At 43.6% G+C, this 22,884-nt stretch overlaps 1 protein-coding gene across 1 annotated transcript in view; it reads left to right on the forward strand.

Moving 5' to 3' along the window:
* UBE2B (ubiquitin conjugating enzyme E2 B) overlaps positions 1 to 22,487 on the forward strand; it is a 156,148-nt gene extending 133,661 nt beyond the window's left edge. Inside the window, exon 6 of the mRNA XM_077473921.1 lies at positions 22,006 to 22,487. Coding sequence (XP_077330047.1) covers positions 22,006 to 22,134 — 129 coding nt within the window. The 3' untranslated portion in view covers positions 22,135 to 22,487. The remainder of the gene's footprint in view (positions 1 to 22,005) is intronic.
* Positions 22,488 to 22,884: the final 397 nt, after the last annotated feature.

Genomic DNA, 22,884 nt, shown 5'->3' on the forward strand with positions numbered 1-22,884 from the left:
GCCCAGTATTGAAGTGGTTAAAAATAGCATTTCGTTGCAAAAACGCACTACATCCTTTTCTGTAGCTTCTCCATTGAAGTCTGTTGAACCAAAAACGCACGGTTTTGCATTTTAACCACTTAACAACCGGCCCATAGCCGAATGACGGCTACACCGACAGTATGTCCTCCCAGAATTCCGCTCTAGCTCATCGCAGGCGTTTACCACGTGATCGCGCTGTCAAATCGGTACAGTGGAGGGGAGAGATCGGTGTCAGCAGCGCTGTGGGCTGGATCTGCAGTGCCCACAGTGCTGCTCACCGACAATTAACCCTGCAATGCCCTGCCAATACTCTGCAATGCCCTGCCAATACTCTGCTAAACCCAGCAATAATCTGCAATACCCTGGCAATACTCTGCCATAAATTTCCATACCCAGCCATACATGGTAATGCCCTGTAATACCCAGCCATACTCGGCCATGCTCGGTGATACCCAGCCATGCTTGGCTGTACTCAGCCTCTGTATATTACCAGGCTGGGGAAGTCTCGCACACGTGTTATCGCTGTACTCAGGAGGAGTAGGAGAATCTATTTTGGGGTGTCATTTTTGATATGTACATGCTATGTGTTAGAAATATTGTATAAATTGACAACTTTGTGTTAAAAAAAAAAAAAAAGCATTTTAACCACTTCCCACCCGCCAGCCATCCCTATGACGTCCTTGAATTTGTGCGGGGATATCTGAATGATGGGTGTAGCTACAGGCATCATTCAGATATCCGCTTTTTCAGCCGGCGGTTCCCTACACCATAAGAATGATTATAGCAGATGTTCCGCTGCTTGATCGATCTTACAGGAGGCGAGAGGGGACGTCCCCTCCCGCCGCCCTCCAGTGCTTCTACCGACACGCCAATACGATCAAAGCCAGAATCGTGTTTTTTTTCTTTTTTTTTTTTCTGCCTTCATAACCCCATATCTCACTGTAAAGAGTTCCTGTCATGCCATATTTCTATTACAAGGGATGTTTACATTCCTTGTAATAGGAATAAAAGTGATCAAAAACTTTATTTTTGGGGAAAAAAAGTGTCAAAGTAAAATGAACAATAATAAAAAAAAAAAAATTTAAAGCGCCCCTGTCCCCATGTGCTCGCATGCAGAAGCGAGCGCATACGTAAGTCCCGCTCACATATGAAAACGGTGTTCAAACCACACGTGAGGTATCGCTGAGAACGTTGGAGCTAGAGCAATAATTTTGGCTCTAGAGCTCCTCTGTAACTCAAAACTTGTAACCAGTAAAAAAATGTAAAGCGTTGCCTATGGGGATTTTTAAGGCGCAAAGTTTTGTGCCATTCCACGAACGTGTGCAATTTTGAAGGGTGACATGTTGGGTATCTATGTACTCGGCGTAACTTCATCTTTCACATTATGCAAAAACATTGGGCTAACTTTATTGTTTTTTTTAAAACCGTTTTTTTTTGCGCAAATACCGTGCGAGATAAAAAGTTGCAACACCCACCATTGTATTCTCTAGTGTCTTTGCTAAAAAAAAAATATGTAATGTTTTGGGGTTCTATGTAATTTTCTTGCAAATAAGTGATGATTTTTACATGTAGGAGAGAAATGTCAGAATTGGCCTGGGTGCTCCAGAACGCCTGATTGTGCTCCCTGCATGTTGGGCCTCTGTATGTGGCCACGCTGTGTAAGTGTCTCACGCATGTGGTATCGCCATACTCTGAGTAATAGCAGAATGTGTTTTGGGGTGTAATTTGTGGTATGCATATGCTGTGTGTGAGAAATAACCTGGTAATATGACAAATTTGTGAAGAAAAAAAGAAAAAAAAATCTCGCTTTTGCAAAGAATTGTGGGGAAAAAATGACAACTTCAAAAAACTCATCATGCCTCTTACTAAATACCTTGGAATGTCTTCTTTCCAAAAAGGGGACCTTTCCTTTTCTGGCATGTTAGGGTCTCAAAAAATGAGATGGGCCGTCAGTCCTTCAGGTGTGATCAATTTTCAGATATTGACACCATATCTTGTGGACACTCTAACTTTCACAAAGACCAAATAATATCCACCAATTTGTACTTGCAGTGCCTTGCGAAAGTATTCGGCCCCCTTGAACTTTTCAACCTTTTGCCACATTTCAGGCTTTAAACATAAAGATCTAAAATTTTTATTTTTTGGGAAGAATCACCAACAAGTGGGACACAATTGTGAAGTGGAACGAAATCTATTGGATTTTTGAAACTTTTTTAACTAATAAAAAAATGAAAAGTGGGGCGTGAAAAATTATTCGGCCCCCTTTCGTTAATACTTTGTAGAGCCACCTTTTGCTGTGATTACAGCTGCAAGTCGCTTGGGGTATGTCTCTATCAGTTTTGCACATCGAGAGACTGAAATTCTTGCCCATTCTTCCTTGCAAAACAGCTCGAGCTCAATGAGAGAAGTTTGTGAACAGCAGTTTTCAGCTCTTTCCACAGATTCTCAATTGGATTCAGGTCTGGACTTTGACTTGGCCATTCTAACACCTGGATACGTTTATTTGTGAACCATTCCTTTGTAGATTTTGCTGTATGTTTGGGATCATTGTCTTGTTGGAAGATAAATCTCTGTCCCAGTTTCAGGTCTTTTGCAGACTCCAACAGGTTTTCATCCAGAATGGTCCTGTATTTGGCTGCATCCATTTTCCCCTCAATTTTAACCATCTTCCCTGTCCCCGCTGAAGAAAAGCAGGCCCAAACCATGATGCTGCCACCACCATGTTTGACAGTGGGGATGGTGTGTTGAGGGTGATGAGCTGTGTTGCTTTTATGCCAAACGTATCGTTTTGCATTGTGGGCAAAAAATTCGATTTTGGTTTCATCTGACCAGAGCACCTTCTTCCACATGTTTGGTGTGTCTCCCAGGTGGCTTGTGGCAAACTTTAGACGATACTTTTTATGGATATCTTTGAGAAATGGCTTTCTTCTTGCCATTCTTCCATAAAGGCCAGATTTGTGCAGTGTACGACTGATTGTTGTCCTATGGACAGACTCTCCCACCTCAGCTGTAGTTCTCTGCAGTTCATACAGAGTGATCATGGGCCTCTTGGCTGCATCTCTGATCAGTCTTCTCCTTGTCTGAGCTGAAAGTTTAGAGGGACGGCCAGGTCTTGGTAGATTTGCAGTAGTCTGATACTCCCATTTCAAAATGATCGCTTGCACAGTGCTCCTTGGGATGTTTAAAGCTTGGGACATCTTTTTGTATCCAAATCCGGCTTTAAACTTATCCACAACAGTATTACGGACCTGCCTGGTGTGTTCCTTGGTCTTCATGATGCTCTCTGCGCTTTCAACAGAACAGGTGCATTTATACAGAGACTTGATTACACACAGGTGGATTCTATTTATCACCATCAGTCATTTAGGACAACATTGGATCATTCAGAGATCCTCGCTGAACTTCTGGAGTGAGTTTGCTGCACTGAAAGTAAAGGGGCCGAATAATTTTGCACGCACCACTTTTCAGTTTTTTTATTTGCTATAAAAGTTTAAAATATCCAATAGATTTCGTTCCACTTCACAATTGTGTCCCACTTGTTGGTGATTCTTCACAAAAAATTTAAATTTTATATCTTTGTTTGAAGCCTGAAATGTGGCAAAAGGTTGAAAAGTTCAAGGGGGCCGAATACTTTCGCAAGGCACTGTATTTTTACCAAAGATATGTAGTAGTATAAATTTTGGCCAGAATTTATGAAGAAAAATTACTAATCTGATCAATTTTATAACAGAAACGAAGAAAACATTATTTTAATTTTTTTTAGAGAATTTTTTCTTTTTGTCTTTTTTCTTTTATAGCACAAAAAATAAAAAACCCAGCGCTGATTAAATACCACCAAAAGAAAGCTCTATTTGTGTGAAAGGACAAAAATTTCATATGGTTACAGTGTTGCATGACTGAGTAATTGTCATTCAAAATGTGAGAGCACCGACAGCTGAAAATTGGTCTGGTTATTAAGGGGGTTTAAGTGCCCAGTGGTCAAGTGGTTAAAAAGTCCCTGACCCGGCAGCACAGTGGTGTTGGGCGGCACAGTGGTGTAGGGCGGCACAGTGGTGTAGTGGTTAGCACTCTCACCTAGCAGTAAGAAGGGTTGCTGGTTCAAATCCCAACCACAACACTACCTGCCTGGAGTTTGCATGTTCTCCCTGTGCCTGCGTGGGTTTCCTCCGGGTACTCCCACACTCCAAAGACATGCAGGTAGGTTAATTGGCTTCTGTCCAAAATTGGCCCTAGTATATGAATGGGGACCTTGGATTGTGGGCACCTTGAGGGTAGGGACCAATGTGAGTGTGCAATGTACAGGGATATGGTCTATTGTAGACACTCACTCAGGTTGAACTGGATGGACTTGTGTCTTTATTCAACCTTACTAACTATGAAACTATGAAACTATGACCCTTTACAAAAATGCAGTGGCTGAAAAAAAAGCATAGACGTAAACGTGTCCCATCAGAAATCATGTTAAATTGACTGTAGTGCGTTTCTGCAAAAAACACTAAAATACGCATGGGTGTGAACCAGGCCTAACATGCCAGAACAGTACAAATACCCCCCAAAAAAACCTATTTTGGAAGGTAGACAGTCAAAGGTATTTAGTAAAAGGCCTGTTGATTTTTTTTTTTTTTTTTTTTTGAAGTTGTAATTTTTTCCCACAGTTCTTTGCAGAATGAAGAAATTAAATTCAATTTTGTTTTTGTTTTTTCACAAAAATGTCATATTAAGTTATTTTTCACACATAGCATACTTGAAACTACACACCAAAACACATTTTCTACTCCACCTAAATATGGCAATACCACATGTGAAACTTTCACAGCCTGGCCACATATAAAGGCCTAACATCCAAGGAGCACTTTCAGTCATTATCCACTTCCAGGCCTTCTCTGCCACTTTTTGTTGACAAGTAAAAAGAGAATTACTTGGACCCCCCCAAAAACTTTATATATTTATTTATTTATTTTTTTTTAGCAGAGGACCTAGAAAATAAAATGGTGGGTTTTGCAAATTTTTTTTTAATGTCACACTGTATTAGCGCAAAAACAAAATTTTACACACTAACGAAAAAATACATGTTAATTTTAATGCACACAAACACAATATAATACCCCATTTTTTGTAAAATATGGTGTTGCGCTGAGTATATAAATGCTAAACATGTCAAGCTTTAACATTTTCCATGCTTTATAAGCCTTAGGCTGCGTACACACGGGCGGATTGTCTGCCCAACTAAGTTCGTCAGACAATCCGACAGACAGTCCGTTCAAAATTTGCATGAACGGACTTGACCACACACGATGAGCAGACAGTCCGCTGAAAGCGTGCGCGATGACGTCTACAGCACGTACGACGGGACTAGAAAAACGACGTCCTATACACTGCAATGCAACCTTCGGCCGTGTAAATCCTTTCTGAGCATGCGCCATACTTAGTCCGTCCAACTTGCCTACACACGAGCGGACTGTCCGCTGAAACCAAGTTTGGACGGACAAAACCAAGTTTGAACGGACTGTCTTACGGAAATTACGTAAGAATTTGTTCGTCAGATTGTCCGCTGAAAAAGTCCGCTGAAGCCCACACACGAGCGGATTGTCCGCTGAAACACTGTTCAGCGGACTAAGTTGGACAGACAATCCGCCCGTGTGTACGCGGCCTTACAGGTTATCAGTTTAAAGTTAGAGGAGGTCTGGTGCTAGAATTATGGCTCTCTGACGTTCCTGGCAATACCTCATGTGGTGTGATTGCCGTATGTGTACATGACCAACGTGTTTGTTCGCCTTTCCACAGGGGGCCCTTTAAATTTTTTATTTATTGGTGAGACACTGGTGCACTGTGACAGATGTTTTTGTGCACTTGTACACCGTCACAGATATTTCGGCACACTTGTATAATGTGAAAGATGTTGAATGTCCACTAGGTTCAAGGACAGATGGTGATGTTGCAATGGAACACTATTGCAGCTGTTTTTGTGCACTGGTACACTGACAGATGTTTTGTGCACTGGTACAGATGTTGATGGGACACTTGAACAGGGACAGATGGTGCACTGGTGTGGGATGGTTGCAGTCTGTGTGATCTATGTAATCTGAACACTAAAATTATCAGCTGCACAGAGAATGTGACAGGCTGAAGCATCCCCCCCCCCCCCCTACTGAGCTCAGCGGGGAGAGCTGGCACAGACACTCATCTTTACTTACACTGTGTGATGGCTGTGATTGGACACAGCCATCATGTGATCGGGAGAGCCAATCACAGCACCCATGTCCTGTGATGGTCTGAGGGACAGCCAGTCCTTGTTTTAATGGGACGGGATCCAGTCAGTGGCAAAGCGCCCATCTGTTCATTTATGTGCAGTCAAATACTAAAATAGAAAAAACTGCGCTAAATGCAAAGAAATATCAGAAAAAAACAGCACACAAACAAACCAAGTTCAAAAATTCAAGAGCAAAAAGAAAGTGTAGCGCTAATTACTGCAAACAATATATCAAATGGTGATATGATAAAATGGTGAATACTGCAAAGAAAATAAGAATGAAGTGTCAATGTGCTCAGACAGTGACAATGTGTAAATAAAAGCAGTATATGCAATGCTTATCCCAGATCAAAAAACAGTGTATATAAACAAATATACATGCATAAACTGTATAGGGGATAGCCCACGATATTAAAATAAAAAGTCCCACACAGTGAATAGTCCAATCAAGTGATCAGTAACTCAATTGCCCAAAATTGTAGTCAGAGTGAATCTTAAATCAATCTCTGTAGCTTCACAGGTAGAAATCGGAGAGATAAAACACTCACACACAGATAAGTTGGATACAATTGAATCACAGATCACTTGAATGGACTATTCACTGTGTGGGACTTTTTATTTTAATATCGTGGGCTATCCCCTATACAGTTTATGCATGTATATTTGTTTATATACACTGATTTCTGATCTGGGATAAGCATTGCATATACTGCTGTTATTTACACATTGTCACTGTCTGAGCACATTGACACGTCATTATTCTTTTCTTTGCAGTATTCACCATTTTATCATATCAACACTGTATGAGTACTATGATATATTGTTTGCGGTAATTAGCGTGACACTTTTTTGCTCATTTATGTGCAGTGACTGGGTGGGAAGCGGTTAAAGACCTGAACTGTAAATCTTTTGCACAAAAATACAAGCAGAGGGCCAAGAAATAGCCACCAGTATTGCCTATAGGCTCAATGCAGCTGATATTTTTTGCATAATTTTACTTACATTTCTCTTCTGCACTGTCTCTGTGTGGGTGTGGCCATCTTGCAAGAGGGCTTTGCTTCCTCATATCAGAGCTGCTACTCTGGCTACCAGTGATCTGATTACTAATCGGGAAATATTCAAGGCACAGCACAAGAGGTGCAGGAACCGCACCAGGGATGAAGCAGAAACTGTAAGATCATTACATTTCAGCTTTCTCTCTAGCAAGAACACCTGAACAGTATTGTAGTGACATCACCAAATGGTTATAGGTTGAAAAAAGATACAAGTACATCTAGTTCAACCAATAAAAAAAAAATCCTAAAATCCTGTAATGAAATGTCTAGGGCTTTTTTTTCTCAGAGAATAGGTGCAGGAACTGCCCCTTCTGAGCCGCTTCTTATGTCTGCCCATTACCCACCTCTGAGCACCGTTCCTTGGTTTCATCCCCTACCCACCTCTCAGTACTGCCCCTTTTAGAGAGTAGCGGGCCAAGTATAATTGTGTGGTGCTAAGTAGTTTGTATGAAATTTAAGGATAGCAAGAAAAGTAGTAAAATAGATTCCACTCAGCCAGCAGCAATTGATTCACTCAAACAATAGACCCCCCTTGCAACAATGGACTCCTACAACAAAATACCACCTAGCAGCAACAGATCTCCCAGCATCAATAGACTATCCAGCAGCCAGCAACAATAGACCCCCTCCATCAATAGTAGATCTCTTCCAGCAATAATTGACCCACCAGCAATGATAGCCTGCCACTCAAAAATAGATCTGCTCCAGCAACAATAGACCCTCCAGTCCACCCCAGCACCCCTTCCCATTACATACATTCAGTGCTGGAGGTGCCGGAACTGCGTTCCCGCTGAAAAAATGCCCTGGAAACGTCCCACACTCCGCTTGATTTGCTTTCGTCATATACCGCTTCTTCGCAGTGTGAATATAGATATTCGATATTCCAACCGCCCGACAACCAATAACTAGGCAGTACTTGTTTTGGCTGCTCAACAGGAACTGTTTATTTGAACACATGCACACAGATATTCAAACTTCTCATCAATAGACTGTAAAATCAGCAGAGAGGAATCCCCCCCTTCGTCACAGCAAATACGCATAGACCTATACATCCCATAATAGGTTGCTCCCAAGGCAGACAGACACAGAATGGGATACAGCCACACCTAACAAACACACAGCAACACCCACCCCACCTCAAACTATCAAGCAATGGTCTCTAATGAATGGTTGACTTTATCTTCATATATGCTTGAGGTCAAACTTGGGTTCTCGGTCACCCAGTGCCGCTAATAGACACAGGGTAACTTGCACATAGGAGGGGTTGGGGGAGCTGGACAAGGAGCTTCCAGTACTCTCCAAGGTAACCTGGCTTCCTCAAGGCCCCCCGCCCAAAATGACTCCCGTCAGAAATACCATATACACAATCCTTCACCCACAGTTGATCCAGAGGAAGGTGAAAAATCCCAGCAAAGTATGATCCAATTTGTTACGGCAGGGGAAAAAAATCCTTCCTGATCCCTCGAGATATTTACCTATAAATCAGTATCCAGTTATATTATGTACATTAACCACTTGCTGACCGCCTTCCGCATATATTCTGCGGCAAGGCAGCTTGGCTGTGCAAACCGACGTACCTGTACACTGGTCTGTGCATGTGGTACTGCGAGCGCGCACCGGTCGTGTGCCGCAGGAGCCCGTCTGTGGGTCTGGTTATCTCGATGTCTGCTGGCCACCCACAATCACAACGATGAGAGGCAGACCTGGGATCTAACAATGTAAAACAAGGCAGATCCCAATTCTGCCAGGGGAGGAGAGAGAGCGAGATTGGCTGTTCCTAATGATCATGAACAGCAAACTCTCCCTACTCCCAGTGAGTCCGTCTTCCTACAGTTAGAAACGCCTCCCTAGGGAACACTTAACCCCTTGATCGTGCCATCTATACAGCGATAAGTGCATTTTGATAGCATTGATCACTGTATTGGTGTCACTGGTCACCAAAAAGTGTCACTTGGGGTCAGATTTATTTAAAAAAATTAAAATAAGAGCAGTCCAGCGCTCCGTATATAGTGAGAATATAGTGAGAAATAGCAGTCTTAAATCTTAACTATATATATATATATATATATATATATATATATATATATATATATATATATATATATATTATACCAGACCACTTTTTGCGATTCGGCACTGCGTCGCTTTAACTGACAATTGTGCGGTCGTGCGACATGGCTCCCAAGCAAAATTGACATCCTTTTTTTTTTCCCACAAATATAGCTTTCTTTTGGTGGTATTTGATCACCCCTGCGGTTTTTATTTTTTGTGCTATAAACAAAAATAGAGCGACCATTTTGAAAAAAAACGCATTATTTTTTACTTTTTGTTATAATAAATATCCCCCAAAAATATATTAAAAAAAAAACATTTTTTTTCCTCAGTTTAGGCTGATACATATTCTACTACATATTTTTGGTAAAAAAAAATCGCAATAAGCGATTGATTGGTTTGCGCAAAAGTTATAGCGTTTACAAAATAGGGATAGTTTTATGGCATTTTTATTAATTTTTTTTTTCTAGTAATGGCAGCGATCAGCGATTTTTATTGTGATTGCGGCGGACACATCGGACATTTTTGGGACCATTGTCATTTATACAGTAATCACTGCTGTATAAAGGCAGTGATTCCTGTGTAAATGGCAGTGAAGGGGTTAACCAGTGGGTGGCAGTGTAGGGGTTAAGTGTTCCTAGGGGTGTGTTACTAACTGTGGGGGGGCTGGGCTTTCATTTAGTGAACACTGATCTCTGCTCCAATCACATGGAGCAGAGATCAGCGTCACTAGGCAGAATGGGGCAATGCTGTTTACATAGCATTTCCTCCATTCAGCCGCCCCGTGAGACGAGCGCAGGTATGCCCGCGGCGATCAAGTCCGCGGGACCCACGACCGGACTCACGTGGGTCCCGACCGGCACACGAGCCTTTCCTGGCGAGCTCGGGATGGCAGGGCGGCATTGAAGATTGGATGTACCTATACGCCAATATGCCTGCCCGTGCCATTCTGCCAACGTACATCGGCATGCGTCAGTCGGGAACCGGTTAAGGGCCAATAAAAACAATAGCATATGAAAATATAACCTAGAAAAAGCTAAAAAAAAGTGAAATAAATTCAAATGTGCATTAAATGAGTGAACCAAGTCCAAAATATAGTGTCCAAGACCATGCAGATCTAACAAAGCCAAAGTCTGATAATTCTTAAGTGCTTGGTGACTTCCTATTGTAGTGAACACAGAAAAAATCCAAGTGACTTTCAGTGCTCCCCCTTTTGGGTCCTCACTCACCAGCTCCAGTCACCCCTGCAGGGGTATCTCGCATGTAAGAGGGCCTTCGTGCCCAGATAACGTTGTTATCCTAAACATCCATTATTCAGCTGTTATGGATCATCCAAGGGTATCCTGCTCCTGGATCCGGTGGGGTACACCTGATGTACTCAGGGGGCAGATCAACCAGCTGTATTGGTATCCAACTCCTTACTCTCACCACTCTCCAGTGCAGACAAGGGTACGCATGCGAAAAAAAGATAAGGGCTCCCCCAGTGTAGTAAAAAGTATTTTGAGAAATGTTTTTATTAAATAAAAAGCAATAACAAAAATGTGAAAAAAAAATCTGTAAAAAAAAACGAAATAAAAATAAACTATCCAAAAATGAAAAATCCTCAAACACCCAGGATACATCTACGCGACAAAACAAAGATGTCAGTAGGTGGTAACGCTTTAAGTACGTTTCATTCGTGAATTAATTGTGAGGCGGTACCAGGTGTCTGGCGTTGGCCTATATATGACTCGTAGATCAGACAGGATCTGCCCATAGAGTCTAAGGCTGAATATTAATAAAAAAGTATTAATAAGGGGAATAATGAAAAATAAGTAACCTAAAAGGCAAACAAAGGAAAAGCTGCCTCTCCGCTAGCCCATATAGAGGAAACAGTACATATAATCTGTCATACATTGTTGGCAAAATTTCAGAATGGTCCAATATTTCTTCATGATTTTCTCAAAAGTTTTATATTGATTTATTAAATCCTGTAATGAAGGCCAGACCATTGAGATTCTCCTTTTTGCTAGGTTTTTTTTTTTTGTTATAAAAAGAGGTTCTCCCTATCCATCATTAATGATTTTACTTTATCTAGATCCTCCTGTAGGTAACCTCCTCTCTATAAATCTTTTTATCACAATGTTCGATTGCATTTCGAAATCTTCTAACCGATCGCAATTTCTACGCAATCATAATGAATTGACCCTTGGGGATATTCCCTTTCCACCTAGGGTGGTGGCAGCTTGATGTAGGAATATAACCATTGCGGTCCGTTGCATTGAAAAATGTTCTAAGATCACTGGAGGGGTGGTAATAAAACAACCCTTATTTCACAAAATGAATCTAGCTGGATCTATCGTTTGGGCTCCCTTGCCCCCAGGGGCCCGAATTTAGATATAGACCTGAACTGCTTCCAGACTAACCCTTGATAAGATTACCTATATGGGGAACATATATGATTGTAACTTCATATAGTAAACCTGCTTCCTAGGCTCTCTCTCTACCAATGGTAGTGCTTTATATTTATGTACACTTTTTGAAATACTCTTCGTAGGAACATCGGTATATGTTTTACAGGGTAATATCTGGTTCTACCTCAGATTTAGTATCTTTTTCCCTCTTTTTCCTTTACCACTAGGGGGAGCATGAATATATATTTACACCAGCATTGTGTGTATATGTTGGGGTTTATATTATTATCTAGTTAATACCATTATAGGACTGGTAGAGCTGCCAATGCAGCTTATCAGATCCTATGGGATTTATTGTGGTATGTAGTATGTACATTAAGAATATTCATCATACATGTATGACAGATTATATGTACTGTTTTCTATATATGGGCCACTGGAGAGGAAGCTTTACTTTGTTTGCCTTTAGGTTACTTATTTGACATTTATTCTCCTTATTCATACCATTTTATTAATATTCCACCTTAGAGAGACTCTATGGGCAGATCCTGTCTGGCGCTGGCTTATATATGACGCATAGATCAGACACCTGGTGCCGCCTCAGAAGACGTACGTAAGGTGTTACCATGTACCGACATCACTTCCGGGTACGATAGCGGCTGTGGGTGTCTTTGTTTTGTCCCTTAGATGTAGCCCGGATATTTGAGGATTTTTCATCTTTGGATAGTTTTTTTTTTTTAGTTTTGCTTTTTATTTAATAAAAACATTTCTCAAAATACGTTTTACTACACTATGGGAGCCCTGATCTTTTTCACATGCATACCCTTGTCTGCACTGGAGAGTGGTGAGAGTAAGGAGTTGGATACTAATACAGCTGGGTGAGGCTTTGGCTTTGTTAGATCTGCATGGTCTTGGACGGTATATTTTGGACTTGGTTCACTCATTTAATTCACATTTGAATTTATTTCACATTTTATTAACTTTTTATATGTTCTATTTTCATATGCTATCTATTGTGTGTTTTTTTTGTTTTGTTTTGTTTTTTGGCACTTAAGGAGTATCACGGTTTATTAATATAATGTTAATATCCGTTATGCCGCAAATTGTTACAGCACATTACACTTATGACACATGCACATTGCAGCTACTGAGGGGTCTTGAATTTTGTAGGGCGAATTAGGGCTTTTGTCCGTCGCCTTTCTTAGGCCGCGTACACACGGGCGGATTGTCTGCCCAACTAAGTTCGTCAGACAATCCGACAGACAGTCCGTTCAAGAAGAACGGAAGGCGGCGGCGACAGAAGACCGGGCCACCGCCTGTAAAAGAGCTATAAGAAGGCGCGGTGGCCCGGCAGAAGAACCGAAGAGGGGGACAAGACCCCCAAAGTCGGGAGAAGAGGCCGGCGGCGGGGAGGAAGAAAGCCGGACTCCTCCGCTAGCAAAAGAGCTACAAGAAGATAGCGGAGGAGTCCGGCGAGAAGACCCCCGAAGACAGAAGACCCCCGGAGCTGTGCAATAAAATATTTTATCTCGTGTGTTGTTTTTTTTTGGGTACTTTTATTTTACAGGTGAATGGGTAGGGGTACATTGTACCCCATACTCATTCACATAGGGTGGGGGGCCGGTATCAGGGGGCCCCCTTATTAAAGGGGGCTCCCGGATTCCGATAAGCCCCCCGCCCGCAGACCCCGACAACCAACGGCCAGGGTTGTCGTGAAGAGGCCCTTGTCCTCATCAACATGGGGACAAGGTGCTTTGGGGTAGGGGGGCCGCACGGCCCCCCCTTCCCCGAGGCACCCCCCATGTTGAGGGCACGCGGCCTGGTACGGCTCAGGGTGGGGGGGGGGCGCTCGCTCGCCCCCCTTTCCTGACCGGCCGGGTAGCGTGCTCGGACAAGGGTCTGTTGTGGACTTGGGGGGGACCCCCACGCCGATTTTTTTCGGCGTTGGGGTTCCCCTTTAAGTCCATACCAGGCGGCGGGGCCCGCGACGTCTCCGTCGCGGGCCCCGCCTACCTGGATAGCCGCTCGAAATGAGCGGACTTTTCTCCGGACGGGAAAAGTCCTCTCATTTCGAAAGTACGGCGGACTGGCACACACACGGGCGGATTGTCCGCTGAAACCAAGTTTGGACGGACAATCTTACGGAAATTCCGTAAGACTTAGTCCGCCAGACTGTCCGCTGAAAAAGTCCGCTGAACCCACACACGAGCGGACTGTCCGCTGAAATGTGTTTCGGCGGACTAAGTTGGGCAGACAGTCCGCCCGTGTGTACGCGGCCTTAGTGTGTTCGCTATTTCATTGCTACCCACTATCACATTATATAATCTTGCCTAGACACATAATAACTCAGAATATTTATTTATATAGTTAAGATTTAGGACTGCTGTTTCTCACTATGTAGGGAGTGCCGGAGTACTCTTATTTAAATTTTTTTAATACTCTAGTCCCTCTGGGGGGACCTAGTTGGGTAGGCTGCATACCTATTGCCCTTCTTTGCCCAAGCGCGGTTGTCTCATATTTCCTTGGGGTCAAATTTATGTTGCAGTGCCGCTAAAAATCACTGATCCCCCACCATTACTAGTAAAAACAATAAAAAAATAATAATAAAATCCCTAAATCTTTCTTCTATTTTGTAGATGCTATAACTTTTGCGCAAACCAATAATATACGGTTGTTATTACGGGGGGTTTTTTTTTTTTATTGTTTTGGATATGTATAGGGCTGCAACTAACGATTATTTTCATAATCGATTAGTTGGCCGATTTTATTCTTTCGATTAATCGGTTAATAACCTTTAAAAAATAAAAATAAAAAAAAGTGGGGCAAATGTTCATTTTCAACCACAGTGACAGGAAAATTTGGAAATGATTGAAAACTTCTTAGTCAAAGGAATTTTCAGACCGTGTATGTGGTTTTGGTTCTGAAATTACATTCATTTTAAAAACAGAATGTTAAAAACAAGTGAAAATTTCAAACAAAATTCTTTCATTCAGCGAATGTACAAAGATTTTTCGTCTGAATATTCTCATCTGAAAATTGATCTGTGTGGCCAGCATAAGCACCTATGCAGTTTGCTTTTGATCTGTTTCTGCAATGCTTTTTGCTGTATGTTTTGATTTTTGTGCACGTGATTTTACTGCAATTTGCATTTTTGCCTCTTTTGCAGCCCAAAATTAAAAAACGCAAATTGCTGCAAAAACACATTACATGCTTTTCTGCAGCTTCTCCATTGAAGTATATTGAACCAATAAAGCACTATTTTGCGTTAAAAGTCCCTGACCCTTTCAGATGTGAATGTGTCCCATAGGAAACCATGTAAATGAACTGTTGTGCATTTCTGCAAAAAGCACCAACATATAGATGTGAACAAGGTCTAAGATGTTTACTAACATAATGGGGTTAAAAAAACTAAAATTAGCCCTTTATAGTAGAAAAAAAGCAGATAATCACTACTGTAAGGGGTTCATTTTTTTTACTGTAGAACAGTGAGTAATATTTACAGTAGCAATTATTTGCTCTTTGTACTATAAAGGGCTCATTTTAGTTTTTTTTTTAACCCCATTATGTTACTGGCCGATTAATCGATTATTATTTTCATAATCGACTAGTTGTCGATTAATCGATTAGTTGTTTCAGCCCTAGATATGTATAATAGCAGAAGGTAAAAAATTCCCCATTGTCAGTCTTTTTTTGTTTATAGTGCAAAAAATAAACCAGAGTTGATCGAATACCACCAAAATAAATCTCTATTTGTGGGGAAAAAAAAGATATAAATTTTGGCTTGGTACAACGTCTCACTACTGCGCAGTTGTGAGTTAAATCAGCGCAGTGCCGTATTGCAAAAAACGGCCTGGTCATTAGGGGGTAAATCCTTCTGGAATCGCTGTGACTCCACCCGTGCCTGGAAACATCAACAAATCAAGGGATGCCTGTGCGCTCACCACCCCAAATCTTGCGAGACTAGCAGTCGCAGGCAACAGTGCCTCTCACATGGTAGATATAAAGCTGTAGGCACAGGGCTGTTTCATATTAGGACATGCACCAGCATGGCTATTTTCTCTTTCGTTCATTGATGGACACAGCTCCATTACTCTTGACCGTAGGGTTATTACGACACCTTCACGAGAGGACTAGGCAGAAGATATAATACATGTGCTGTACAGTTCTGCCCAGGGGGCGGTCCCTCTGGTAATAACTCCTCAGCCTGCTTCCTGCAGCTCCGTTTATTCTGCCTAGTGAAGAAGGACCTAGGCTCCCTGCCAGGACCATCGGTCCTGGGAATTTTTCTGGATTTTTGCCTTTTACGCAAGATTTTAAGATCCTGTGATCTTCTATCAACAGCCGGCTGGGTGACGGGCTGGATAATATAGATCCTTGTAGTCGTCCATGCCTGGCCATCGAGCGTGTGCAGGCCCTAGCTATGTGCTGGGTTGGCCACAACATGCCCCTCAGGCTCCAGGGGCGGCCAGTGAGTGCAATGCTCCGAGGCACACATATGGCCGGACTACGGATGGCTTTGTCAGTGTGCCGTGGCCCACAGCCACCCCGTACTGCTTGGGTGTGGGTCTGTGATGGGATGCCTCCAGCTCGTCCAGATGGTAAGTACAGCTCTTCCTGCCTCGGCAGGACAGAGCAGTTGGGCATTCCCCTGGGAGGTCCATTAGGGGGTCACTCTTCTCTCTCTTCTCTCCCTGTCCCTGTTTTCCCTCCCCTCTGTGGGGGATGCTGCATGACTTGGCTGTAGTGTGTACCTGGGCCGGGGTCCTCCAGGGGGGCTCTGATCCTTGATTGGGGGCTGCGCTGGCTGTCTGTGTCCCTGTGCTGTCACCTGTCTGGTGTCTGTGGGCTCTGCATATGCTGCCGCCATAGCGCTGACTGCTGCCATGATGTGTCTATATTCTCTGTGTACAGTTGTTGGCCTCTGTGAGAAGCATGGTCGGTGGCCATTTTCCCTGTGATTTTGTTTTTTCTATAAAGGGCACCCAGCGGCCATTTTTTAGTAGCCTCATCGCGTTTTTTTTTCTCCCCCAGCGCTGGTTCCTGTACCTCAGAACAGTGCATTTTTTTTTTTTTTTTTTTTTGTCCTGGACACTTGGGAGCTGACACTGGACATAGCCATCAGTAGCAGCATGGCGCAGGACTTGGTCAGGGTGGTGAGTCCTACAGTGGGGGCCCCTCAGTCTGTAGCAGCTAGGTGGGTGGGATTGAGCACCTTGTCCTAAGTCCCCAAGGGTGGCAGACAGGGTGGGTCAGCATGGCGTCATAAGCTGGCGTTTCTTCTCCAGACCTCCCTGCAATTGCAACTGGCTCATCTGCAAACAGCGCAGTGCCTTTGGACGCTTTGTCGGCGGTCCTTGAAACGTTCATTGCCAGGGTGTGCTGGCTCAAGGGGGTAATAAACGGCCCCTGCCCCCCATCCTCCGGGGAGAGTTCTGACGCAAACTCGGGCCCCGCAGTGGCATGTGTCAGAGGACGCTGACCGGGACCGATTGGACAGTGAGGATGATTCCGTGTCCACGCAGGAAAAAGCGCTAGTTGGAGCTCTTATCACCGCTGTGCGTGTTACCCTGAGAATACAGGATGCGGCAGGATCATCTGCTGAGGTAGGCGGTTTCTTTTGGGTCCCGTAAGCCAGCCCTTACACCTAAGGTGTTCCTGACTTACATTGATAAGCTCATATACAAGGAATGGGGAAGCCTGCAACTGACCTTTTCGGTCCCAAAGTGAGTGGCGGTGCATTACCCCTTTGAGGAGAGCCTTCTCAAAAACTGGTTGGCTCCCCCGGTCATGGACCCCCCCCCCCCCCCCCCGTTTCCAGGCTAAACAAAGTAACCACGATCCTGGTAAAGGGGGCTCCTGCATTTAAGGACCCTACCGACAGGAGGGCCAAGGCAGTGGCCCGGTCCATGTTTACGGTACTGGGGTCAGCGATACGACCGGTATTGGCCACGGCATTGGTGTCGCAGACCCTTACTCAGTGGGCAAAATGATTGCACCGTGAATTGGAGAAGCAGCAGTCTCCTCTAGTCTGCATGGAACTAGCAGACCAGTTGGTGCACGACCTTAAGTATGTCTGTGACGTGGCCCTGGATATACTTCCTTTGCTCTCCAGAGCATCAGTATCAGCAGTGGTGCTTCAGTGCTTGATCTGGCTGAAATCCTGGTCCAGGTGCGGAGGATCCAGGCATCTAAAAAAAAAAAAAAAAAAAGCCTTGACAGATTTGCCCTTCCTTGATGAGCGGCTATTTGGAGCCTCGCTGGATGACATTAAGAATGTCACAGGTGGGAAGAGCACGTTGCTCCCACAGTCCAGGAAGGGTAAGGAGCCACGCCAAAGGCAAGGGCCCTCTTTTTCCGCTTAAGAGGCTTTTTCGTCCACCTGGGACCTCAGGTAAACGTTCCCAGTCCGAAAGGGCGATTACTGAGGGACAGAAGCCTCCCTGGCTTCGTAAGCCTGCAAGCAAAAGTGCTACCGCATGAAGGTTTGCCCTGCCCGAGACACGGGTGGAGGTCGCCTTCGGGAGTTTGAAGCTCGGCGGGCCTCTCGGCTGTCTGACCAGTGGGTCTGCGAACCGATTTCATCGGGCTACAAGATAGAGTTCCTCTCTTCGCCACCAAACCTATTTCCCTCCAGCATACTCATACTCGCGGCTTGCCGGGAGGCCCTGTTTGGGGCAGTAAGGGACCTGCTCAGCCAAGGGGTGATAGTGCCTGTTCCAAAAACGGAAAGGTTTCAGGGATTCTATTCCAATCTGTTTGTAGTCCCCAAAAAGAAAGGGGTACGTCCAATCCTGGACCAGAACGCCTTCAATTGCTTTGTGAAAATACAGAGGTTCAGAATGGAATCTGTTCGCTCCATAGTCGCTGCACTCCATCAGGGGGACTCCCTGGCATCTCTGGATAGCCAGGACACGTACCTGCACATACCCATATGCCTCAGACATCAGAGGTTTCTGTGATTTGCAGTAGGGGAAGACCACTATCAAGTTGTGGCTCTTCCCTTTGGCCTGGCTTCAGCACCCCGAGTCTTTACCAAGGTATTGGTTCCAATTTTGGCATTGTTGCGGCAACGTGGGATCACAATTGTGGGTTGCCTAGACTAGCTCCTCAGAATTAAGGGAGGATGTGGAGATCACCATGCAAACTCTATAGGAATTTGGGTGGGTGTTGAGCCTCAAAGTTGGTACTAGTGCTGACTCAGCGCCTGGAGTACCTAGGCCTACTGCTGGACTCCGTGGAACCAAGAGTGTTTCTCCCTTCAGACAAGCTGCAGACTCTCAGAGCCACAATGAAGTTGTTGATCAACCGCAGGTGGTCGGCGCTGCGTTTCTGCATGCGAGTTCTGGGCCTCATGGTTGCCTCCTCCGAGGCAGTACCATACGCCCCCAATTTCACTCCAGAGTCTTTCAGAAGGAGATATTGGCAAAATGGGACAAATCTCCGTTATCCCTGGATCGGCAGATTCGGGTGAGCCAGTTAGTCAGAGACCCTCTTCTCTGATGGCTGAGATCTCTGGCCCTTTGGTCCTGGAAATCGTTCCTGCCTCTTCATTGGACGGTGATCACAACGGACGCCAGCCTGACCAGCTGGGGTGAAGTACTGGGAGTACAATCTGGTCGAAGGAGGAATCCCAGCTGCCTATCAATGTGCTCAAGCTATCAGGCTATGCCTCTCCACATGGTCGATGAGACTACGAGGTCATCCGATCAGAATCCAGTCAGACAAAGCCGTGGCATATGTCAACCATCAAGGAGGAACAAGAAGCTTGGCTGCAGCACGGGAGGTCGCTCACATCCTTCGGTGGGCAGATCGACAGGTACCGGCCCTGTCGGCCATAAATATCCTGGGAGTAGAAAACTGGCAGGCGGACTACGCAAGTCGCCAGGTGCTGGACCCAGGAGAATGGTCACTGCATCAGGTGTTCAGGCTTCTTTGCCTGCGGTGGAGCACACCAGATGTGGATCTTCTGGCCTCTCGGCTCAATCAGTAAGGTGCGGAGGTTCATGTCCAGGACAAGAGATTCTTGGGCGGATGCATCAAACACGTTGGTTGCTCCATGGGAGAAGTACAGGCTGGTCTCCTGTGTGTTTAATGGTGTCCGGAGAGAGAGAAAACGTGCCACGGCTGTCTTTTATTTGCTTACTGGGTTAAACACGTGAGTCACTTGAACATTGAGATGCAGCGCTGCAAAGCATTAAGAGATATGTAGTTCAAAGTCCTAACAGCATTAACATCAAAAGGACACTAGAGGGAGCCATTCCCTTAAGGAACAACATCTTAACATGATAGCTTGGGTGGCAAAACCCCTGAGCTACATACATAAACAGTAGATCCAGGCCCTTCAGCTACAATCTCTCCTTTTAATTGGCTTCTTGCCTGGATATCTGACCAATACTTTGCCACCTGCCTTTATCCACTTCTGACCCTCCCAAAGAACATAGATGGGGAGTAGAGGAAATATACTGATATTTCCCAGATCACTGTGGTTTATTTTGGAAGATTTGATGTTATCTAGCCTTAATTTCCTTGCTGAGAAGTATCCACTAACGAGTCAGTCCCAGCCACTGTCTTGAAGTTCATCTGCCAATGCAAATATAACTTCAAACCTTCCTGCTAGATTCCCTCTCACTCCTAGATTCTATCCGCGGTTCCTCTTATTCATCAAACGATCCACTAATTGGCAAGAGATCCTTCTTCCACTGACCCACCAGTTGTAAAACTTAATCTTGGCAAAAAACTTTGGCTAAAAAGTATGCTCCAGAGATGTAGCCCGTAGTCGCATATGTAAGGGGATGAAAGAAACACACTCATTTTGCAGGCTTCCAAAAAGAGCAGATTTATTCCTAAAAAGCTACAAATAAAACTCACATGTAATATGTGTAATACAGGCACAAAAGAAAGCACACAGCGCTTCCTACCAACAAGATGGTGGCTACTCCTCCGTCCACGCCAATACGTCACTCGTCCCTTGCTCCACCTGACATTTCACCAAACGTGCATCTTCGAAGAGCAGATTTAAGGTATAAATCTGCTCCTTTTGGATGTCTGCTCAATTAGTTTTTCTTTCGTTCCCTTACATGTGACTACCGGGGTACAAATCTGGAGCATACTTTTTAGCCAAAGTTTTTTTTATTTCTACTTTTGCACCCAACAATATTGTGTCGGCACCTATCCATTTTTATTTTGGTGCAACAAATCTGTCTTTTTTTCTATTGCGTCAGACAAATATGACACGAACCAATACAGGGATCAGTGCTAAAACAAAAATGCACTGTTACTATATAAATGACAATGGCAGGGAAGCGGTTAACATCAGGGGCGATCAAAGTGTGCTCCTAGGGAGTGCTTTCTATCTGGGGGGGGGGGGGTGTACTGACTGGGGGAAGAGAGACATCTGTGTTCCTGATGGCAGGAACACAAGATACATACATACATACATACATACATACATACATACATACATACATACATACAAAGTATGGACCTGGGTTAAAGGATACTTTTTATGAAGTTATAGAATTTCTTTCCATTGTGTTTACTTTCTGAAAATACTAGCTGCTTTGTCATAATGCCTTGGGTTCAATAAGTATGAATATAGGGAATGATGACTTCTTCCAGCTTTAATTTACTACATGCTTCTCATCTGTGACTCAAATGTTTTTAAGCCAGACAGAACCAGACAGGTAGCATTTTCAGAAGGTTAGCAATGGCACCCTCCATATTTCTGTCATATGTGAATGTAAATGTATCTTTTCTATATAGTTTTCACATTGCACTTGCTCTTCTGTAACTTTGCTATTATGTTAAAGTGTTACTAAACCCACAACAGTAAAATCAGTCTGCATATGCAGTAAAACATGCTTTAATGTACTCGCTGTGGGGTTATTCCGCATTGTGTAAAAAAGTTGTTTGATCCAGTCTTCTCTGACCTGCCCTTTCCACTGTCCCCAATCCATCTCCTGATAAGACCGAGCCCTTGGAGGCACTTTGCACATGCTCAGTTTGATGTGTATTGCTAGAGAGTTTATTCATTTTTATTTTTTGGGGGGGAGGGTGCATGTGATCAGCACAGGGCCAATCAGCACTCTCCAGACAGAGGACAGTAAGTAAACTAGGAGGGAAATCTGTATCTCAATCGGTAGAATAAAATTACCAACTCCTGTTAAGTTCTGCCAGTGTGTACCTACATTGATATAGTCTGTCTACTCATAATTATTTTTTTTTTTTTCTGTAGTCTCTTCTTGATGAACCAAATCCTAATAGCCCTGCAAACAGTCAAGCCGCACAACTTTATCAGGAAAACAAACGAGAGTATGAAAAAAGAGTGTCTGCTATTGTTGAGCAAAGCTGGAACGATTCCTAATATTCTGTTCTTAACTTTTTTTGTGTACAATATAATTTCATAAGAGACAGAAATGGAGGTACTACAAATGCCGCAAGATTAAACATTTTAAATACGTTGATGGCAGACACTGAATTCTCCAAGTTTCCTCCATTGTTGCTCATGTTTGGAAACTGTAAAAGCTTGTGTATCTCTAGTGTATTTTTTACTGCATGTTGTGCATGGTTTAAAAATTAAGTTATTGCTACATTTGTAATATATCCGGTTTGTATTTTTTCTTCTCCTTGATGTATAACATTGGCATGGAGTTTCGATGAAAATACACATTTTGTAAATCTTTCTTTTTCTCCAAAAAAAAAAAAATGAGTGCTTCAGTTTTGTGACTTTTTTGCATTTCTTTTTTTTAATAGTAGAAGAGCACTTTTTTCTTTTTTGAGTTTTTTTTTCTTTTAATAACTTACAATAGACTTGAGGTATATACAGTGGTGTGAAAAAGTGTTTGCCCCTTCCTCATTTCCTGTTCCTTTGCATGTTTGTCACACTTATGGTGGTGGTAGTGTGATGGTCTGGGGCTGTTTTGCTGCTTCAGGACCTGGAAGACTTGCCGTGATAAAAGGAACTATGAATTCTGCTGTCTACCAAGAGATCCTGAAGGAGAATGTCCGACCATCTGTTCGTGTACTCAAGCTGAAACGAACTTGGGTTCTGCAGCAGGACAATGATCCTAAACACACCAGCAAGTCCACCACCGAATGGCTGAAGAAAAACAAA

The sequence above is a fragment of the Lithobates pipiens genome, unplaced genomic scaffold (assembly GCF_037356315.1).
Source record: "Lithobates pipiens isolate NorthernLeopardFrog02 unplaced genomic scaffold, aLitPip1_a1.2 Scaffold_8, whole genome shotgun sequence".
Lineage (NCBI taxonomy): Eukaryota > Metazoa > Chordata > Amphibia > Anura > Ranidae > Lithobates > Lithobates pipiens.